The sequence below is a fragment of the Salvelinus alpinus genome, chromosome 15, assembly GCF_045679555.1.
Source record: "Salvelinus alpinus chromosome 15, SLU_Salpinus.1, whole genome shotgun sequence".
Classification (NCBI taxonomy): Eukaryota; Metazoa; Chordata; class Actinopteri; order Salmoniformes; family Salmonidae; genus Salvelinus; species Salvelinus alpinus.
Window position 1 is genome coordinate 23,143,438 of NC_092100.1, and position 20,896 is coordinate 23,164,333.

General features: G+C 41.2%; 1 protein-coding gene and 1 pseudogene across 2 annotated transcripts; one reads left to right on the plus strand and one right to left on the minus strand.

The window, feature by feature from the left end:
• The first annotated feature begins 988 nt into the window (after positions 1-988).
• On the plus strand, positions 989-14,947 carry LOC139539747 (twinfilin-1-like). 2 transcript variants are annotated; one of them, XM_071342987.1, is made up of 9 exons: positions 989-1,136; positions 3,670-3,750; positions 3,950-4,128; positions 8,577-8,672; positions 9,036-9,140; positions 12,541-12,666; positions 13,039-13,189; positions 13,362-13,483; positions 13,738-14,947. In XM_071342987.1, exons 1-9 carry the CDS (start codon positions 1,112-1,114, stop codon positions 13,903-13,905), a joined length of 1,053 nt encoding a protein of 350 aa, XP_071199088.1. In that variant the 5' UTR covers positions 989-1,111; the 3' UTR covers positions 13,906-14,947. The 2 variants fall into 2 exon arrangements, with proteins under 2 accessions (XP_071199088.1, XP_071199089.1); XM_071342988.1 differs by having other exon boundaries at positions 996-1,136; positions 13,702-13,835.
• A 103-nt stretch (positions 14,948-15,050) lies between these two features.
• LOC139539298 (interleukin-1 receptor-associated kinase 4-like) lies at positions 15,051-20,630 on the minus strand (annotated as a pseudogene).
• Between the last annotated feature and the right edge of the window lie 266 nt (positions 20,631-20,896).

A 20,896-nucleotide genomic window follows, 5' to 3' on the forward strand; every position in this document is an offset into this window, starting at 1 on the left:
ATAAGAGCGTCTGCTAAATGACTTAAATGTAAAAATGTAAATGTAACAACACATTCGCCGGGGCTGTAGTGGAGCAGGTTGAGAGCTTCAAGTTCCTTGGCATCCACATCAACAACAAACTAACATGGTCCAAGCACACCAAGACAGTCCTGAAGAGGGCATGACAAAACCTATTCCCCCTCAGGAGACTGAAAAGATTTGGCATGGTTCCTCAGATCCTCAAAAGGTTCTACAGCTGCACCATCAAGAGCATCCTGACGGGTTGCCTCACTGCCTGGTATGGCAACTGCTCGGCTTCCGACTGCAAGGCACTACAGAGGGTAGTGCGAACGGCCCAGTACATCACCGGCACCAAGCTTCCTGCCATCCAGGACCTCTATACCAGGCGGTGTCAGAGGAAGGCCCTAAAAATCATCAAAGACTCCAGCCACCCTAGTCATAGACTGTTCTCTCTGCTACCATACGGCAAGAGGTACCGAAGCGCCAAGTCTAGGTCCAAGAGGCTTCTAAACAGCTTCTACCCCCAAGCCATAAGACTCCTGAACAGCTAATCAAATGGCTACCCAGACTATTTGCCCCCCCCACCCCCCCCCCCCCACCCACTGCTACTACTCTCTGTTATTATCTATGCATAGCCACTTTAACAACCCTACCTGCATGTACATAATTATCTCAATTACCTCGACACCGGTCTGAGTCTGTAATACCAACATGTTTCAAGCAATGACATTGACACACTGATTGACACACTGATTCTGTACCGGTACCCCCTGTATATAGCCCCGCTATTGTTATTCACTGCTGCTCTTTAATTATTTGTTTTTCTTATCTCTTACTTTTTTCTTAATTTTAATTTCCTCCAGTCCAGCGTGTATGTGTAGAATATCAATAGACTTCCCGATGTCAAAGCATCGCATTTGTTGTTACCATTTAAATAACGCAGGAATTTAATAATACGATTTGTTGTATTCCTCATCGTCACCCCTGCACCGTTGAACCACGTGACCTTGCTGATGATGACGACACATGAATTTAGCCTAGTCCGCTTCCTACTTCCTTATCCTGGCTTGGTTCTCTGCTTCATCAACCTTTCTTGCGATAAAAATACAAAATGTCCCACCAAACGGGCATACAGGGTAGCTATTTCATTTAAGTTATGTTGTCGCTATCTTAGTGTGTTTGAACTATATACATCTTAATTGAAAAATCTGTTTTTAATCGATGTGCAATGTTTTACTATTTATGCACAATTTCATCCTGTAGTACAGTAACGTTAAGTATTCGCTAGCGACGGTAGCTAGCTAGCAAGCTATCTGTGATAATTGATTTGATGCTCTGCTAAGGAGTAGCAACGGTAGTTATGTAGCTAGATGTCCTAAAAGAACAGTGTGTGTTTGTCTCTGCTTCTACATTTTGGCTTGGGCAACGCCTTCATTGAAACATCTGGCATTCAAATGTAACAGACATTTACATAAACAATGAGCTGACAAATCGCCTAAACCAAAGTATCTGAGTGCTTTCAAACCAATGACAGATATCAATAATGTATTTTTCATTTGCACAATTATTGAAATATTTATGCAAGTGATACGTGTGTGTGTGTGTGTGTGGGTGGGTGTGTGTGGGTGTGGGTGGGTGGGTGGGGGGTTTTGACAACATGGATGAGTGAAGATCCTACTCACCAAGCAACACGCACACGACTTGGGTTAAAAGGTCCATATGGTGAACTTGACGACATGCATGTAAAATAGTGGTGTGCTACATTGTTCAAATCTGTGAGTTGGGAAGGGGATTGCTGTAGGTCGCATGCGTTCATCCTACTATTTGCTCAGTATGGGCTTATGTGAGGGATAGGCTTAGGCCAGGGATGGGCAACTCAGTCGGGGTCGCGATATACTGTTGAGAGTTAAAATAATAGAATACACAAGGTGCAATTTAGAAATGTGATTGTGCATCAGCAGTCACTCAATTAGCCCATGTTAGCCAATTTTTTTTTAGATTGGTAAATTAGTCTAGCGGCCAGCTATCTGAACTTGTAATAAGCATGGTCTAATTACCAACCAGGGAGGAGCCCAGTGACAATCAGTTGTCATATTAAAAACGGCAAACATTTGCTTCCACCCTGTGGCAAAAATGTATAGAATTGCAGGCAATTAGCTGTGAAAATGCACATTTCTTTCCACCCCATGGCAACATTAGTAGAATTGCATGAAATTAGTTATAAAATTGCAGGAAATTAACTTTAAAACGAAATGTATTTATCACGAGGGGGGGGGGGGGGGGGTATGGATGTTGGTACGCAGACCCACGAGCCACTGTGGCCCCTTATGAGCAATTTCCAAATGCCTGAAGGTACCACGTTCATCTGTACAAACAATAGTACGCAAGTATAAACACCATGGGACCACGCAGCCGTCATTCCGCTCATGAAGGAGACACGTTCTGTCTCCTAGAGATTAACGTACTTTGGTGCGAAAAGTGCAAATCAATCCCAGAACAACAGCAAAGGACCTTGTGGAGATGCTGGAGGAAATCTCTACTCAGATCCCTAAGTATCTATATCCACAGTAAAACGAGTCCTATAACGACATAACCTGAAAGTCCGCTCAGCAAGGAAAAAGCCACTGCTCCAAAACCCACCATAAAAAATCCAGACTACGGTTTGCAACTGCACATGGGGACAAAAATAGAACTGTTTGGCCATAATCACCATTGTTATTTTTGGAGGAAAAAGGGGGAGGCTTGCAAGCCGAAGAACACCATCCCAACCGTGAAGCACGGGGTGGCAGCATCATGTTGTGGGGGTGCTTTGCTGCAGGAGGGACTGGTGCACTTCACAAAACAGATGGCATCATGAGGGAGGGAAATTATGTGGGTATATTGAAGCAACATCTCAAGACATCAGTCAGGAAGAAGTTAAAGCTTGGTCGCAAATGGGTCTTCCAAAACTTCCAAAGTTGTGGCAAAATGGCATAAAGACAACAAAGTCAAGGTATTGAGTGGCCATTACAAAGCCCTGACCTCAATCCTATAGAACATTTGTGGAAAGAACTGAAAAAGCGTGTGTGAGCAAGGAGGCCTACAAACCTGACTCAGTTACACCAGCTCTGTCAGGAGTAATGGGCCAAAATTCACCCAACTTATTGTGGGAAGCTTGTGGAAGGCTACCCGAAATGTTTGACCCAAGTTAAACAATTTAAAGGCAATGCTACCAAATACTAATTGAGTGTATGTAAACTTCTGACCCACTGGGAATGTGATGAAAGAAATAAAAGCTGAAATAAATAATTCTCTCTACTATTATTCTGACATTTCACCTTCTTAAAATAAAGTGGTGATCCTAACTGACCTAAGACAGGATTAAATGTCAGGAATTGTGAAAAACTGAGTTTAAATATATTTGGCTAAGGTGTATGTAAACTTCCGACTTCAACTGTATATGTGGACCAAACTTCTGTGGCAAAGATTGTTTTAAATAGATAAGGCTGAAGATAATTACATGGTTTGTTCTTTGGAAGGTTTTAACATGGGTTTAACTGAAGTCATTACAGCGTGAAACATTTCTTTAAGCCCAATTTCAGTGGTGAGGCTTCTACTATGAAACATCCATATTAGAACACTTTGCATGTTTGTGCCGATACCAAACTCACTTCCCCACTGTTTTTCTAGCTGGTAACGACGTGAAGGACATCTTTGCCAGTGCGAGGTGTGGAGACCAATATCGACTCTTAAAGATTGTGATTGAGGATGGTAAGAAGTGTTTATTTTTTTACTGATCTGACCATAAACATATCTAATGTTTGTCACCAAGGTTGTCTCTCAAGGATATATTACAGATCTTTTTTAGAATTAAAACAGTTTCCGAAATGTTGGAAAGCACAGAGAGATTCTATTCACCAAAATTATGTTTTCACTTTGCCACTAAATTCTGATAATATTTGTGTTACAGAGCAGCTAGCTTTGGGCGAAACCAGGCAAGCATCAAAGACATGGGACCAAGAGTATGACTCGTTAGTCCTGCCTCTACTACAGGACGACCTGCCATCTTATATCCTATACCGACTGGACTCCTCCAACAACCAGGGCTATGAGTGGATCTTCATGGCCTGGTCACCTGACCACTCTCCTGTAAGCAACTCCTCACACACAGATGTCAGCTTCCGTTTGCTAATTATTTTGCACGGTCATGCCAATGACAAGTCTCTTCATGCTCACGACTCACAACAGACCCTTAGCAGACATGTTTTGTGTTTATTACTGATTGTTGTTGGTTATACGTAGTTTGTACTTAAGTGCAAATGTGACATTTAGCTTTTGACCACCTCTTGATACAGATAACATCACAACTGTTGCAAATTGATGTAATGGCAGAGACTGAAAGGAATTTAGCATTACCAGATTGAATGAGTTGGCACAATTAAGACAGAGGAATGATGCACAGACAAGGAGAGAAATGTGCCCTGGCCTACACTGGCTGTACCAGGCTGAATTACATGGGGCAGAGACTAGAGACCGAGGGAGTACTGACTGCATCCTACTCTAGCAGACAGGGCTCGACATTCCTACCCACTATCCGTAGGCTGAGTGCCACAGGTCCAGGCTTGTCTGGAAAGCTGCAGATGTTTCAAAACACTTCCACATGTTCTAAGACTGAGTACAGTCTATATATACATATATGAGTTTCCAATAGCTGGCTTTTGGAAGTGTTTTCTTTTTTGAAAAGCTGATAAATAAAATTGGCACTGGCCAATTGTCTGGGAGAAGAAATAAAGTCCCATTGCGAAATAATAATACTCTTTAGTCTATTCATTGATGGAAATAGCAGTTTATGTAAATACATTTGACTGGTCATGCATTCCGGTCTGTGGGTTAATTTGCATAATTTAGTGGAATTGAATTGGTGCGTGTATATTCATTATATCTTGGTTACTGACTTGCCTAGTTAGCCTACTCCTGTCTATACAGAACTAAATAAAATAATTCAAAATATGCTACTGAAGCATGATTTGGACACAGTGGATCATTACCTTCCCCTAGCCTTAAAAGATTAATAAATAGTTTTAAATCGCTTTGCCTACAGTCGGAAGGAAAGGCAGCATGCACAATTTGGGCAGTGTGTGCAGCAAATACCAAATAGATGATTGCTGAGTTGCAACTGTCAGTGAAAAGTAGAGACCCAACCAGGTATTTCGCAATATTTCTAAATTAAATCGCAGGAAAACATTGTTTGGAAAGCAAATAGTTATTGCTTTAAAGAGAAGACAATGAAAATACTCAAATCTGTCTTTTAGTTATCAAAATTCTAACTTAATTGAGCGAACAACAGTAGGCCTATAGCCTATCTTATTGGCACCAGCAGAGAGCATAGGCCATATCTCCGGTGAGTATGCAGTTCACATATTCACTCTTTATCGTTGGGTCAGTGGCACTTAAAGTTTGTTTTTGGACAATAATTTCCTCCTCCAGTTTAGATGGACGTCATATTCTATTCGTGTCTCCCCTTCTCGTAGGCCTATTATATGGACAATGTCGTTTTTTGGGGTCTGTTTGTCAGTGTCAGCAGAGTAGGCTACCCTATAATTTGTTGTTTTAAGAAATTGAGATTCTGCTAATGTCTCCAGTCATATAAAGTGTAGTAGCATTGCATGAAATGTGTAATTCCCGTGTAAAGAAATAAGAAATGTATCTGATATAGCCTATAGCCCAGGCTTCTACGCTATACGTGCTCAGCCATGCAAAAAACTGTATTTTTTGCAAACAGTGATTTAGTTATATTTACAGTGCATTCGGAAGGTATTCAGACCCCTTGACTTTTTCCACATTTTGTTATGTTACAGCCTTATTCTGAAATGATGAGTAAACTTCTATTTAATCCAATCTACACACAATACCCCATAATGACAAAGCAATTAAAATTAAAATAAAAAGTGTGCAAATTCATTAAAATAATCAAACAGAAATACCTTATTGACATATTCATTTACGTATTCAGACCCTTTGCTATGCAACTCAAAATTGAGCTCAGGTGAATCCTGTTTCCATTGAACATCATTGAGATGTTTCTACAACTTGATGGGAGTCCACCTGTGGTAAATTCAATTGGTCATGATTTGGAAAGGCACACACCTGTCTATATAAGTTCCCACAGTTTACAGTGCATGTCAGAGCAAAAACCAAGCTATGAGGTCGAAGGAATTGTCTGTAGAGCTCTGAGACAGGATTGTGTCGAGGCACAGATATGGGGAAAGGTACCAAAAAAATTCTGCAGCATTGAAGGTCCCCAAGAACACAGTGGCCTCCATCATTCTTAAATGGAAGAAGTTTGGAACTTCCAAGAAGTTTGGAACTACCTAGAGCTGCCCGCCTGGCCAAACTGATCAATCGGGGGAGAAGGGCCTTGGTCAGGAAGGTGACCAAGAACCCGATGGTAACTCTGACAGAGCTCCAGAGTTCCTCTGTGGAGATGGGAAAACCTTCTAAAAGAACAACCATCTCTGTAGCACTCCACCAAGCCGGACTTTATGGTAGAGTGGCCACACGGAAGCCACTCCTCAGTAAGAGGCACATGACAGCACGCTTGGAGTTTGCCAAAAATCACCTATAGGACTCTGACCATGAGAAACAAGATTCTCTGGTCTGATGAAACCAAGATTGAACTATTTGGCCTGAATGCCAAGCGTCACATCTGGAGGAAACCTGGCACCATCCCTGCGGTGAAGCATGGTGGTGGCAGCAGCATGCTGTGGGGATGTTTTTCTGCGGCAGGGACTGGGAGACCAGTCAGGGTCGAGGGAAAGATGAGTAGAGCTAAATACAGAGAGATCCTTGATGAAAACCTGCTCCAGAGCGCTCAGGACCTCAGACTGGGGTGAATGTCCACCTCCCAACAGGACAACGGCCCTAAGCACACAGCCAAGACAACGCCGGAGTGGCTTCGGGACAAGTTTCTAAATGTCCTTGAGTGGCCCAGCCAGAGCCCGGACTTGAACCTGATCTAAAATCTCTGGAGAGACTTGAAAATAGCTGTGCAGCAACGCTCCCCATCCAACCTGACAGAGCTTGAGAGGATCTGCAAAGAAGAATGGGAGAAACTCCCCAAATACAGGTGTGCCTATCTTTTAGTGTCATATCCAAGAAGACTCGAGGCTGTAATCACTGCCAAAGGTGTTTCAACAAAGTACTGAGTAAAAGGTCTGAATACTTCTGTAAATGTCATATTTCATTTTTACATTTTGTATAAATATGCAAAAATCTAAAAACCTTTTTTTGCTTTGTTGTTGTGGGTTATTGTGTGTAGGTTGAGGGGGGGAAACTGTTTATTAATTTTAGAATAAGGCTGAAACTTAACAAAGTGGAAAAAGTCAAGGGGTCTAAATACTTTCCGAATGCACTCTAGGGTTGTTGCCTAGTTATATTATTAGCCTAAATTATGACTATACAATCTACTTCTCACATTACGAATAGTAGGCTATTTTACATAAATCTGCATATGCGATGATGCATGGAATGCTTTATTATAAAGGTGCATTTTTATAGTGAAAATTTGCTTCCTCAAACTAGAAACTCACCCGCCACCTATGCATAGGCTAGTGATTTTACTCTTCGCTACTCATCTTGTTGGCTGAGGAAAAGTAAATGTGGACAGTTATTCTAACATCTTCAAAGTGCGCGGTAAGGACACACGTCATTGCATCCTCGATTTGCATGTTTTGTTACAAATAATTACCATAATCTAAATATGATTTCTGTCATTCTGAGCACTGTGGGTGGACACCCTAATCAGGGTACACACCCAATGCATATGGGTCTGGGAAATTTCTCAATTGTCCGGTGCCACCTCTTCATAACGGAAACCCTGATGCACACAATACTCCCGATTTATTGTGGATAGTCAGATTAATATAATACTTTCTTTAAAACGTTTACATGCTTTTCAAGAAAAATAATTTCCCTAATAGTCCTGTTTACATGGACACATCTGAAATCAGGCCACTTGATGCAGAAAATTGGCAATCAAAATAAACGTTATACTACAGCGACCATACTATTTTTGTGAAGCAAATTTTATTCTGAGTTCGGACATATAAAGTTTGTGTGTGAACTACTTCTAAGATGCATACATTCAGTTGTTCCGAACTCAAATACATCGCTGGAACGTGAATTAAGGTGTTTACATGTCCTAATAATTCAAAAGATTTCACAGAACACCAGGTGTTTTAATCGGCGTATGCTTACTTCGATTTTGACCTTACTCCAATTTAAGATACTGTATAATCTGCCTACTGCCATAATCAGTTTAATATAGAAATGATTACTGTGCATGTAAAAGTACTCACTGAAACATCCAAATGGGATGCATTTATTTTGTGATTATCCAGGCACAGTTTGCTCTCCTATGGGGGAAAAGAATGGGGGCTTATGTTGCGGCAGCAAGATAAGAATCAGAAATCAATAAAACCATTAATAAAATCACTGAATGTCATTGAGATATAGAAAGTGGATGGTATAGTTAAATGTAAACAGACTGCTTTTCCAGTACCCTTTGTGTATTCACTAATACATTCTATTTCAAACAGGTGCGACATAAGATGTTATACGCTGCTACCAGGGCCACACTAAAGAAGGAATTTGGTGGGGGGCTTATCAAAGATGAGCTCTTTGGCAATACAAAGGTTGGTTAGATTATCTGTATTAGCTTAGATTGTGTTGTGAAATCCTCTTATGCCTTTCTGAAATGAACTTTGAAGATCAGATTTTCCGTCTGCTTTGTCATTCAGGTTGTTGTAATGGAAATATGTCAATTTTTTTCTATCACAAACCCTCGAGGTGCCTTATTGCTGTTATTAACTGGTTACTAACGTAATTAGGGCAGTAAAACGAAACGTTTTGTCATACCCATGGTATACGGTCTGATATACCATGGCTGTCGGCCAATATGCATTCAGGACTCGAACCACCCAGTTTATAATAGTGTGTATAAAAGGCTAACTGGTATGTGATCCTCTCTCCCCTTCTGATTATCCCCACTCCCCCAGGATGATGTGTCTCTGAGTGGCTACAAGAAGTACCTGGTGACCAAGGCCGCACCACTACCACTCACTGCTGCTGAGGAGGAACTGAGACAGATCAAACTCAGTGAGGTACACACAAACACACACACACAGAGAACAGTATTCACACTTCCTGTGATGTTTAAAAGTGATTCTGTGCAAAAGTAATTATGTTGGTTGAAAGTGTCATTGTTAAATGGGTGAGGATTCAAACCTTTATTTAAGCTTTGAAACAAAGACATCTAGCCAAACTTCTCTTAATAGTGGGAGTGATTCTGAGCAAGTCATAGCAACATGTTCAGGAAACTCATAGCATATGCTTTGAATTGTGTTCAATCCAAAAGACAGTGTTGAATATTAATGACGGCTGGTGATACCTTCCCCCATAAGACCACAAGGTCAGCAATACAGCTGTGCAAAATGCCGACCTGGCACTAAGAGTCACTGGATAGGTGCTGTGATTCATTAGAACTACAGGAAGTTGGCAGATGGACAACTAACCGCGGCACGTAGCCGAGCGGTTAAGAGCGTTGGGCCAGTAACCGAAAGGTTGCTGGTTCGAATGCCCTTCTGCCCTTGAGCAAGGCAGTTAACCTCCAACCGAAACGATTCCCTGGGCTCCGATGACGCGGACATCGATTAAGGCAGCCCCCCGCACCTCTTTGATTCAGATGGGTTGGTTTAAATGCGGTAGACACATTTCAGTTGAATGCATTCAGTTGTACAACTTACAATGCACTGTAAGCAATAGGATGTTGTTGTTGAGATCTCCCACTAAATACACTGGTCTTGAACTAAAATGTTCTGTATAGTCAGCCTACACGAGGGGCCACCTTTGAAAGTTGATGAATGATCATTCATTTGCATTGATACTTTGCATTAATTCTGTCCAGGAAAGCACTTGGACAAGGTCACACCACTGCCTGGGCTTGGCTCCACTGATAAGATCAGGGTACACTGTTATGTGATAGCCAGTGCTTGACTTGCTACTAACAATGAAGCTTGTCAAGTTTGCTTTTCTCTTGGTAGTTGTAAGATGTGATTAACCAAAGAGAAAGTAACACACAGTGGCTCGTGATTCCAACCAAACCAAAGTCAGTCTTGTAAAGAGGAAACAACCTAGTTGCTGTGACTGTCTGACATGAACAATTTCTCCAACTCCATATAAGGAAGTGGTCTGAGAAGCATTCAGTCACACTCCTAAATACAACCAATAAAAAGCAAGACAGGCGAAAACAGGCTAGCATTTCTCCCAATTGACCAGCTTTTGAAAGGAAGATAAACAACATTAATCTGTGTGGGAGCAGAGAGGCTTTGAAATATGTATTGTTGAAGTTGGAAGTTTACATACACTTAGGTTGGAGTCATTAAAACAAATTTTTCAACCACTCCATAAATTTCTTAACAAACTATAGTTTTGGCAAGTCGATTAGGACATCTACTTTGTGCATGACACAAGTAATTTTTCCAACAATTGTTTACAGACAGATTATTTCACTTATAATTCACTGTATCACAATTACAGTGGGTCAGAAGTTTACATACACTAAGTTGACAGTGCCTTTAAGCACCTTGGAAAATTCCAGAAGATTATGTCATGGCTTTAGAAGCTTCTGATAGGCTAATTGGCATAATTTGAGTCAATTGGAGGTGTACCTGTGGATGTATTTCAAGGCCTACCTTCAAACGCAGTGCCTCTTTGCTTGACATCATGGGAAAATGTAAAGAAATCAGCCAAGACCTTAGAGAAAAAATTGTAGACCTCCACAAGTTTAATTCATCCTTGGGAGCAATTTCCAAACGCCTGAAGGTACCACGTTCATCTATACAAACAATTGTACGCAAGTATAAACACCATGGGACCACGCAGCCGCCATGCCGCTCAGGAAGGAGACGCGTTCTGTCTACTAGAGATGAACGTACTTTGGTGCGAAAAGTGCAAATCAATCCCAGAACAACAGCAAAGGACCTTGTGAAGATGCTGGAGGAAACATGTACAAAAGTATCTATATCCACAGTAAAACGAGTCCTATATCGACATATCCTGAAAGGCCGCTCAGCAAGGAAGAAGCCACTGCTCCAAAACAGCCATAAAAAAGCCATAAAAAAGCCAGACTACGGTTTGCAACTGCACATGGGGACAAAGATTGTACTTTTTGAAGAAATGTCCTCTGGTCTGATGAAACAAAAATAGAACTGTTGGGCCATAATGACCATCGTTATGTTTGGAGCAGAAAGGGGGAGGCTTGCAAGCCGAAGAACACCATCCCAACCGTGAAGCACGGGGTGGCAGCATCATGTTGTGGGGGTGCTTTGCTGCAGGAGGGACTGGTGCGTTTCACAAAATAGATGGAATCATAAGGATGGAAAATTATGTGGATATATTGAAGCAACATCTCAAGACATCAGTCAGGAAGTTAAAGCTTGGTCGCAAATGCGTCTTTCAAATGGACAGTGACCCCAAGCATACTTCCAAAGTTGTGGCAAAATGGCTTAAGGACAACAAAGTCAAGGTATTGGAGTGGCCATCACAAAGCCCTGACCTCAATCCTACAGAAACTTTGTGAGCAGAACTGAAAAAGCGTGTGCGAGCAAGGAGGCCTACAAACCTGACTCCGTTACACCAGTTCTGTCAGGAGGAATGGGCCAATATTCACCCAACTTATTGTGGGAAGCTTGTGGAAGGCTACCCGAAACGTTTGACCCAAGTTAAACAATTTAAAGGCAATGCTACCAAATACTAATTGAGTGTATGTAAACTTCTGACCCACTGGGAATGTGATGAAAGTAATAAAAGCTGAAATAAATCATTCTATTTACTATTATTCTGACATTCTGACATAAAATAAAGTGGTGATCCTAACTGACCTAAGACAGGGAATTTTTACTAGGATTAAATGTCAGGAATTGTGAAAAACTGAGATTAAATGTATTTGGCTAAGGTGTATGTAAACTTCCGACTTCAACTGTATTTATCATTCATGTGCCTGGAGAGAGAGAGACTGCCTTGACTAAGTTGATGGATAAACCCCACAATCCTTCTGGTACATGAGGTGGGTGCACTGCTGCTCAATCATGTGTACACGACAGAGCCTCTAATTCCGAGGGAACCAGCAGGGCTCTAAAAAATAGGTGCATTCCATCAGTATAATCCCCTTCCATTTCCAGTCTTTAAGGTGATGTTATCATCACTCCTGTCTCTCCTGTCCAGATATAGAAACATCAGCCACATCAGTCATTATCCCCAATGTGGAGAATCTGAACAGGAGGAAGTAAGGAAGTAAATGTTCTGGATTTGTTTGCCTCATATCTACTTCAAATTAATTTAAGGTGGCCAGTTCTCCCTTTGGAAAGAGATGTAATGACCTCAAAAGGACTTCCTGGTTAAATCAGATATTGATGGAATCACTAGCACTACCACTAGTGAGTTGTGTGTTGACTATGGTAAAGGTTAAGTTGTCTTACGTTGTTTTCTCTGTGTTGTGTTCAGGTGCAGACTGACATCAGTGTAGACACCAAGCAGAAGACACTGCAGGGAGTGGCGTTCCCCATGCATGGAGACGCATTCGAGGCGCTCAAACGATTCAGAGACAAGCAAGTCAACTACGTACAACTTGTAAGTACTTCTCTCCCTCTGTCGCTTTTCCAGGTGAGTCAGTTGAGAACAAGTTCTGTTCCTCTTTTATCCTCAGGCTTCTCTGTAGACTGTCAAAGGAATTTTGGAGTCAGGAGTTCTATTGAGAACAGTACGATGTGGTTCTTCTTTGTTTACCAAAGTGTCATTGTGTCAGTTCTCATTGAAATTCAAGGGCTTGTGTCACAAGATCAGATTTGGGGACAAAGGCATAATTGTTCTCATAATGGGCATGTTATCAAAAGAGCTATTCAATAAATCACACAAAGATTAAATTACACTTTATTAGAGCGTAATTGTCCGACTGTCATATCTGGTTAATTCATAGTACGGTTTAATTTCTACTCTCGATAGGAAATAGACTTTGCCAAAGAACTCATTAGGTTGTCTAACACTGAACCAACCGAGGTGAAAGACCTGCCCAAGAGGATCCCCACAGAGTCTGCTCGCTATCACTTCTTCCGCTACAATCATTCCCACGAGGGTGACTACTTGGAGTCCACAGGTGAATATATTTACATTCACTGTTTTCACAAAGAACAATAGAAGAGAACCAACTGAAGACACCAAGCACAGCTGTCATCATACCTATATACAAAATACATATTTCATATTTACTGCATTGTATATCTGTGATTGTGATGAGACATCCTCCATTGTTATTTTGCCTTTTGCAGTGTTCATTTATTCCATGCCGGGGTACAAGTGCAGCATCAAAGAGAGGATGCTCTATTCCAGTTGCAAAAATCCCCTGGTGGACATGGTGGAGAACAACATGCAAATTGACATTTTGAAGAAGGTAAAGACCAAAAGATCAAACAATTGGTGTTAACACCAATACAAGTGTTCCATGTGTCTTAGGGTTCATAAAAAAAATCTGTAGGTTTGGTTCAGGTTAATTTCGTTTTAATTCAGGATGTAAACTGCCACTATTATTACATTTTTTTCTCAATGCGTTTACTTCCTAAATTTACTGAATTTATATGGAATTGACTCCAACCTTGGTTTGGTTAACAGTCCAACGCCTCACTATTCGTGTGTGACTGTTCATAGCTCGAGATTGAAAGCGGGGAAGAGCTGACTGGTGACTTCCTGTACGAGGAAGTCCATCCCAAGCAGCACGCACACAAGCAGGCCTTCGCCAAGCCCAAGGGTCCCGCTGGGAAGAAGGGAGGACGTCGCATCACCAGACCACCTGGCGATGGAGAAGAGGATGACTAAACAGACCCCCCCCCCCCCCCCCCGCCACACACACCCACACGCTCCATAATGGAACATTCCAAGTGATGGAGGGAAATATTATTTGAGACAACCTCTTGTAAAATATTTTAAAAAATAAAAAATTACAAAAAACTTCTAAACCCTCGAAGCCCACCCAGAGACTGAACTATGCACGCCAATGGACAACTGAGCTGAAACACACACTTGAGAATGTCCATTTGTAGCCTGCGATTCATTCAAAGTATTTTACTGAGCTATTCAGAGGTTAGAACAAGTTAAGTAAGAAAGGTTTTTACACTGTTGCCGAGAATAAAAAAATATGTTAGTGCGACTAATGTGAATTTGTGCCAATGTGACGAACCCTCCATGAGTTGAGTTCACATGCTTGCAATCATTCCTTGCATTCCTCTTAGATCAATGCCAATTTGTTATGTGTTTCCTGTACCTAAAGTTGATCAAATGTCTCCATCGATATGTGGGCACAGCTATGAAGAGGTCCAAACCCCCCTTAAAGATGTAATATTTGCTCCTGTCATTTTTTACTTTTTTTATATTGGAACATTTTTTTTTTGATAACTGTGGTTTACATAAAACACATCTGCTGAGAAACATATTTTTCTATGCAAGTGCTGTACATGTTGTAGGTGTTCTGCTCTGTCTGTGATGAAAAGGTATTGTCTGTACTGATCTGTCTATCTATGGTGTCAATGAGGGTCACGTAACGGAGAGAACAGGGGCTTCCAGTATTTCACATCATTGATATAGCTCTGATTAGCATTCGAGGAAGCTAAGTATGCTACTGTGCCAGCTCCTATGGTGTGAATGCAAGGTGGGAGTCCCAGAGACCGTGATTCCAAATGGAATTTCTTTCTGCCACAGTCACTTGTCTACTGATTTATTGTATGGCATATCACTAGTTTAACACCTCATCTTCGGACAAGGGAATACACTCTCATGAGAACTGTCATGTTTGGTCTTAAGTTGTTTATTTTTCTTAAAACAGCGGCTTTTTAAAAAGGATAATAAAAATATTTACATCAAACATACTGTATGCTCTCTTTTTCCATATATAAAAAAATGAATATGCTGTTTATTCTTAAAGCAAAAAAAATACAGAAGAATTTGTAAAAATGTTGGTCACTGCTCTAGAGCAAAGTAACCTTGTTTAAGGAAAAGTGGGAGGCAAGAGATAGTCTCTCCATGTTGTCTGCTTCCCTCTCGGGTCCCAGCTGTTCTAGTGAAATGCTTTTGACAACATCTTCAAGCTCCGTCAGGACCTATACAAATATTTACATTATTTCAATGTGATAAAGACAGTTAATCACATAGTAGTAAGCGTTGGCTCCCAGCTATAACTAAGAAGCACAAAGTACCCATTGATATACCAGTGGAGACAGTACTGTCAACTAAAGTGCTAGCAACTGTACTGGCATCACACCTCTTTCGTCAGTGGCTGTTTGTTCTTTCTGTTATTGAGACAGCATCCTCTTGTCCTCCAGGGCCATTTATTCCCCATCTATCTCATCCTTCATGTTCATTTGTGACAGTCATAACAAATCATACCAATCAACAGCAGCAACACATCCTTCAGCTACTGCTTGCAGTGGTAACTACACTGACAGATGAGATATACAACACTGTCTGCCATCTACTGTATACTGTACAAATGTGGCCTTATGCTCAACAGGGAGCGAAGAGTAGAAACTAAGTAATGCTGCGTAATTAGCTTTTTGATTGACACTGCATAGTAAATACAAAAAGTTAAATATTTTCTTTCTTCAGATCATATGCATTCATCCCACTGTATGATGAAGACAGACGAGTACTAAAGAGAAAGCTTCCATTGTTCAGCTTGCTCACCAGGAACTTAGGATCACGATTTTCATCGACTGGCAGGACTCCAGACAATATTTCTAGCAACACCTGTGGATGACAGAGACCTTAGATTAACCACCTGGCTGGCTCCGGCTCTAGCCAACAACAGCCTTCTATTACTCTTCATTAATAATATAGCAGGCTATGTCTAAGATACTGTACGCTACTGTTCCCAGGGTTCAGGCTGAACACTAACAGTAGCTGTTGGTTTATGATGCGGTTCAATCAGTTCAACAGACAGATGACCTGACATTATATTATTGGACTGCTGACATTAGAGTACATAATTTATGTCATACAGTACTGTTCCCACACTTTCCATTATAAGCCTCCATCAACATTTACCAACATGTTTTCTTTATTTATCATTGAGGAGCAGTAACCTTTAATTTATTGGTATTTAATTAGAAATTAATTGGCTGGTAGACGGGCACAGGTGCATGTTTCAGTGCAGTTCTCCCGAGTGGCGCAGCGGTCTAAGGCATTATTGCAGTGCTAGAGGCGTCATTACAGACCCTGGTTCGTTCCCAGACTGTGTCACAACCAGAAGTGATCGGGAGTCCCATAGGGCGGCGCACAATTGGCCCAGCGTCGTACGGGTTAGGGGAGGGTTTGGCCGGGGTAGGAGGTCATTGTAAATAAGAATTTGTTCTTAACTGACTTGCATAGTTAAATAAAAAATAAAACAATTCTCACTTAAGGGTCCAACAATTATGTGTGTCAGTAGTTTTTGGAGTTTGGCACTGAGGTAAACCGCTGAACTGGCAATTCAGTTTTATGAGTTTGACTTACGTTGCAGTTTCATCATCAATTCAATATTGTTGTCACTGTATCTTCTGGGTTATATTTAGGTATTTAAAGTGATAGTGTGAAAGGCTTGACCTGTTTGGCATACTGTTTAGGGGTGTAGCCACATGAGGTGCTGTCTCAATTGCTTAGTGTCACTAAGGTGATAATCAAATCAGTGCTGGTGTGGATTTCACACAACATTGTATAATGTCTTCATATTGTGTTAGTTCCATACATATGTGTTAGTGTAAAGTACAACGTACCACCCAAAAACTGTAGATGTTTGATTTGGAAGTGATCTCGGCCCAGAATGCCTCATTTGCCATGTACGCTGTTGTACCCAGAATCCTCTCGGTCATCACTGTCGAAGACGACCGCATGGCCGAGGCCCGTGTCAGCCCAAAGTCAGAGATTTTTTCTTTATCCAGAAAAGTATTTCTGCAGCCAGACACAAATGTTTAGAAATCATGAATAACTACTATTGAGACTGATATGACAAGGTTGTTTGTCTATGGTTTTTGAGAGGATCTGTCGCACATCCGACCGTAGCTGAGGTGTAGGGGATAAAGAGTAACGCTGAAATAAAAAGGTCTCCGCACACTCAGGATCAATACACAATTTAAAATGTATTTTGTCATGCTCTGATGAAGGTCTGACGACCGAAAACTCAGCCTAAATAAATTGAAAATTGTCCATTGATCCTGAGTGTGCGGAGACTCATTTACATGTCTGACTATGATTAAAATGTCAAATATTTGATCAAGTGGCATAGGAAAGGCATTTATTAAAAACTTCCAGTTACCTCTTGTCATCTCTGTGGACATTGTTGCTGCTGTGCAGATAATCCAAGCCTCTGGCTGTTCCCAAGGCGGTCAGACATCTCCTATACCAGGACATAGGAGGGCTACGGTCCTACAACCACACAACCATATTCATCCTTAAGAGAAAGCACCTGGAAAACATCTCTCTTCCAAAATCAATTTTATTTAATTGATTCTGTACAAATTAAGTTAGCTACAATTTAAAAAATATGTCGATATTGTACAGTGTGTGTGCTTACCAAGCAAGCCAGCCGGTCGACCAACGACCCATTGGACATGTAAGCATACACAAAACAAGGGTGATTACGTCTACCAGGTTTTCATGTTTCAACCTGTGGAACAAGAAGCCTATCATCAAATAAACAGTAGTCTTTTCTTTAAACCATAAAGACAATTCAAGCTAAATCAAATCTACTAATAATCTAATCTAAAACCGATATCTGGACAGCTCCTAAGTAAAAGCCATTCTCTCAGGACATTTCTCTGTTGATTTTATTACAGTAGAGACCCATTAAGTTGCGTTATTGAGATATTGAGCACACACTAGCTATTGCTTGTTAAAGAAATAGAGCTGCAATGGTTATGAAGTGGTCGCACAGTAGGTCAGCTAGTTTATAAGGACTCCCTACAATAGAACAATAGCAGAGCAGAAAATAGACACTTATGCCAAAAGAATATGGACCTCTTGAATGAACTGAACATTTAGCTCCTCTAGTGAGATGTCTTCCATCTAAAAGAGTAAGAAACTGAAGTTTTAGAAACCTTTTAGAATGTGCTGTTTAATTAAATGTGGAGAACTCATACACACACTGAATACACCAAACATTAATCCTAACATTAAGAACACCTTTATCAAAGGTACTTAAGTCTTTTGTCTTGCCCATTCAACCTCTGAATGGCACGCATACACAATCCATGTCTCAACTGTCTAAAGGTATAAAAATCCTTCTTTAACCTGTCTCCTCCCCTTCATCTACACTGATTGAAGTGGATTTAACAAGTGACATCAATAAGGTGTCATAGCTTTCACCTGGATTCACCTGGTCAGTCTATGTCACGGAAGGAGCAGGTGTTCTTAATGTTTTGTATACTCTGTGTACAATATGAATAGTATTATTGCCACAGATGATATTGGCACCTACTGAGAGTAGTTTCTCCACTGCCACAGGTTTACCATTGATGAGGCCTTTGTAGACCGTTCGAAAGCTGCCCTCACCAAGTCTGCTCCCACCGTCACTCACTGGCCTCTCATCAAAATGACCAGTTATCTTCTTCAGCTCGTGGAAAGAAAGCCTTAGAAAACCTGAGAATCAATGGACAAACCTGTTCATAAGGTACAGTCTTGGTACACTACCATCGTTTTTTGAGCACTGCACAAATGCTGCCATCTACTGGATACTGTGTGCATTGTGACACATTTCTGAACAGGATCAATCGATCTGTCAAATTTCACTCAACACAATCTATAATAGCTTCTTGTCACCATATCTATGTCATTAAACCACCAGTAAAATAACCTATAATCTATATAATCCATGTATTACTATGTTTTGTGCGCTCCTAACACCTCAAGTGGATATAACACATGCATATGCAAGTCATACAACATTAGTCCAAACCTGAAGTGTCATTGGGTTCCTCGACCTCCTGCTGCTCTGAGGTGCTGGAAGTGGCTGTTCCTCTGTCCTTCCCAAGGTTCTGGTTTCAGCGTTGTTTACTGTCTCCTTTTCCCCTGGAGACACAGGTGGCTGGGATGTGGTTGAGCGGAGGTTGTTTATGTCTGGGTGAAATCATAGATAAGAAATATATACAAGACGATCAAAACCAGCGAGTGGAATAGACAGTCAATACAAGATCTTTGATGAAACACACACGTTGACCGTAGCATACCCGGTAGCAGAATACTGTCTGCAGCCATTAACCTGTGGCTCATCAAGATGCCACCTCTCCCACAGTGCTGTTAGATGTCCCCCAGCTTCAAATCTCCTGTCATTTGAAGGTAGGTTCAAGAATAGAGCAGACCATGACCGGAACAAACAAAAACCAGCATCTGATGATTACAATGCTAATGTTGCAAAGTAACAGACAGCTTTGATAGAAGGTAACAATTTTGTCATGAATGATGACAACTTTGGTGTCACTCCCATCAGCGAAGTACAGTAAATGACCAGCCCATGACCTTAAATGCGAGTACCAGAGAGTACTTCGGCTCCCCTGTGTGTTTGTGTATAGAAACAAGAACGTCTTTCCAGCTCTCTTGAGGGTGCAAGAAGTCTGATAATTTTCATTGAACCCCATAGTGGAGGTTCCGATAAATGTAGCCGATTTTATTGTATTGTTCTTCCTGGAAAATAATGATCACACATGTTGGACAGTTCCTTTTTACACGAGAAGGTTCACTTCAAAGGCAAGCGTTACAATGTCATGTTACAATTTTGCAAACTCATGGAGTAGAAATCAAAATCATTTATTTCCTTGTTCATTGAAGTACGCTTTAAAAAGAATAGCAATATCTCTAAAGTGTAACATTTTAGGCTCACCATGTGACATGGTTTCACATTCGTCATTACTGTAGCATGTAGGTTAACATCAGTGCCCTCTTATGGGCAATCTTGCAATATCTGCAGGGATTTTAAAGTTCAACTATTCTCCACCAATATAGTATAGAAGACAGACTTTCCATTCCTGTATTTGAGAATAATGTTGGAAGCATGCAAGTCAAGATGCTGTTGTCATTAGGTCCAGAGGTCTGGCGCATACTTACACATCAACAATTATGATGAAATAACCATGACAGAATGCTGTGCATGCTTGCTATTTGATTGTTAATTGGAAGTTAGTGAGACTAATTATCTCTCTCTTTATAAGCAGTACCTGATCTGTTTATGGCCTGCTGGTTGATATTTGCTCTGGGTGTGTTGGTTGAGGATTTATGATCAGTTACACATGCTGATGCTGGATTCTGGTAGCCTGGCAGGGTGGCTGGCTGGCTTGCTGGATGACTGGAGTTGTGGGTCGGTAGGTCTGGGTGGTAGGTTGTATGGCTGACTGGGTGGTTGAGAGTGAAGGAGAGGCCCAGGGTCCACTCTGTAGATGGAATAGATGAGATGTTGTGCTGTGCATGTGACTCATAGCCTCAGTGTCTGGTTATGAACCTTGTGGTTGATTTGATATGTGGAAGTACAATCATAAGGGTCAGGCCCACCTTGACTGTGACCCTGAGGCCACAGGGCCACCCATGGCCACCTATGAATACAGATGTATGTACTTTACCCATACTGATAGGACAGAGAAATACTGACATGCTCTACTCTGTTTACTAAGCCTGCATAAGGGACCAAGTGACACTCTCCGTTGTAAACACTGTGTCTCCGTTCCCACAGGGGCCATCATTACGACACCTCAGAGAGAATACTACTGATTACATCTACCAACAATAACGCATATGAGGACTGAATTAACAATGCAAACCATCCATGTGTAAAATTGTTTTATTTATTTTTATT

Bases quoted from the DNA above. Each gene is read 5' to 3' on its own strand.
- LOC139539747 (XM_071342987.1), top strand. From the start codon at position 1,112: ATGTCCCACCAAACGGGCATACAGG. The intron at 4,129-8,576 runs GTAAGCAACTCC...TATTTCAAACAG, and splicing joins GGTCACCTGACCACTCTCCT to GTGCGACATAAGATGTTATA. The intron at 9,141-12,540 runs GTACACACAAAC...TGTTGTGTTCAG, and splicing joins GACAGATCAAACTCAGTGAG to GTGCAGACTGACATCAGTGT.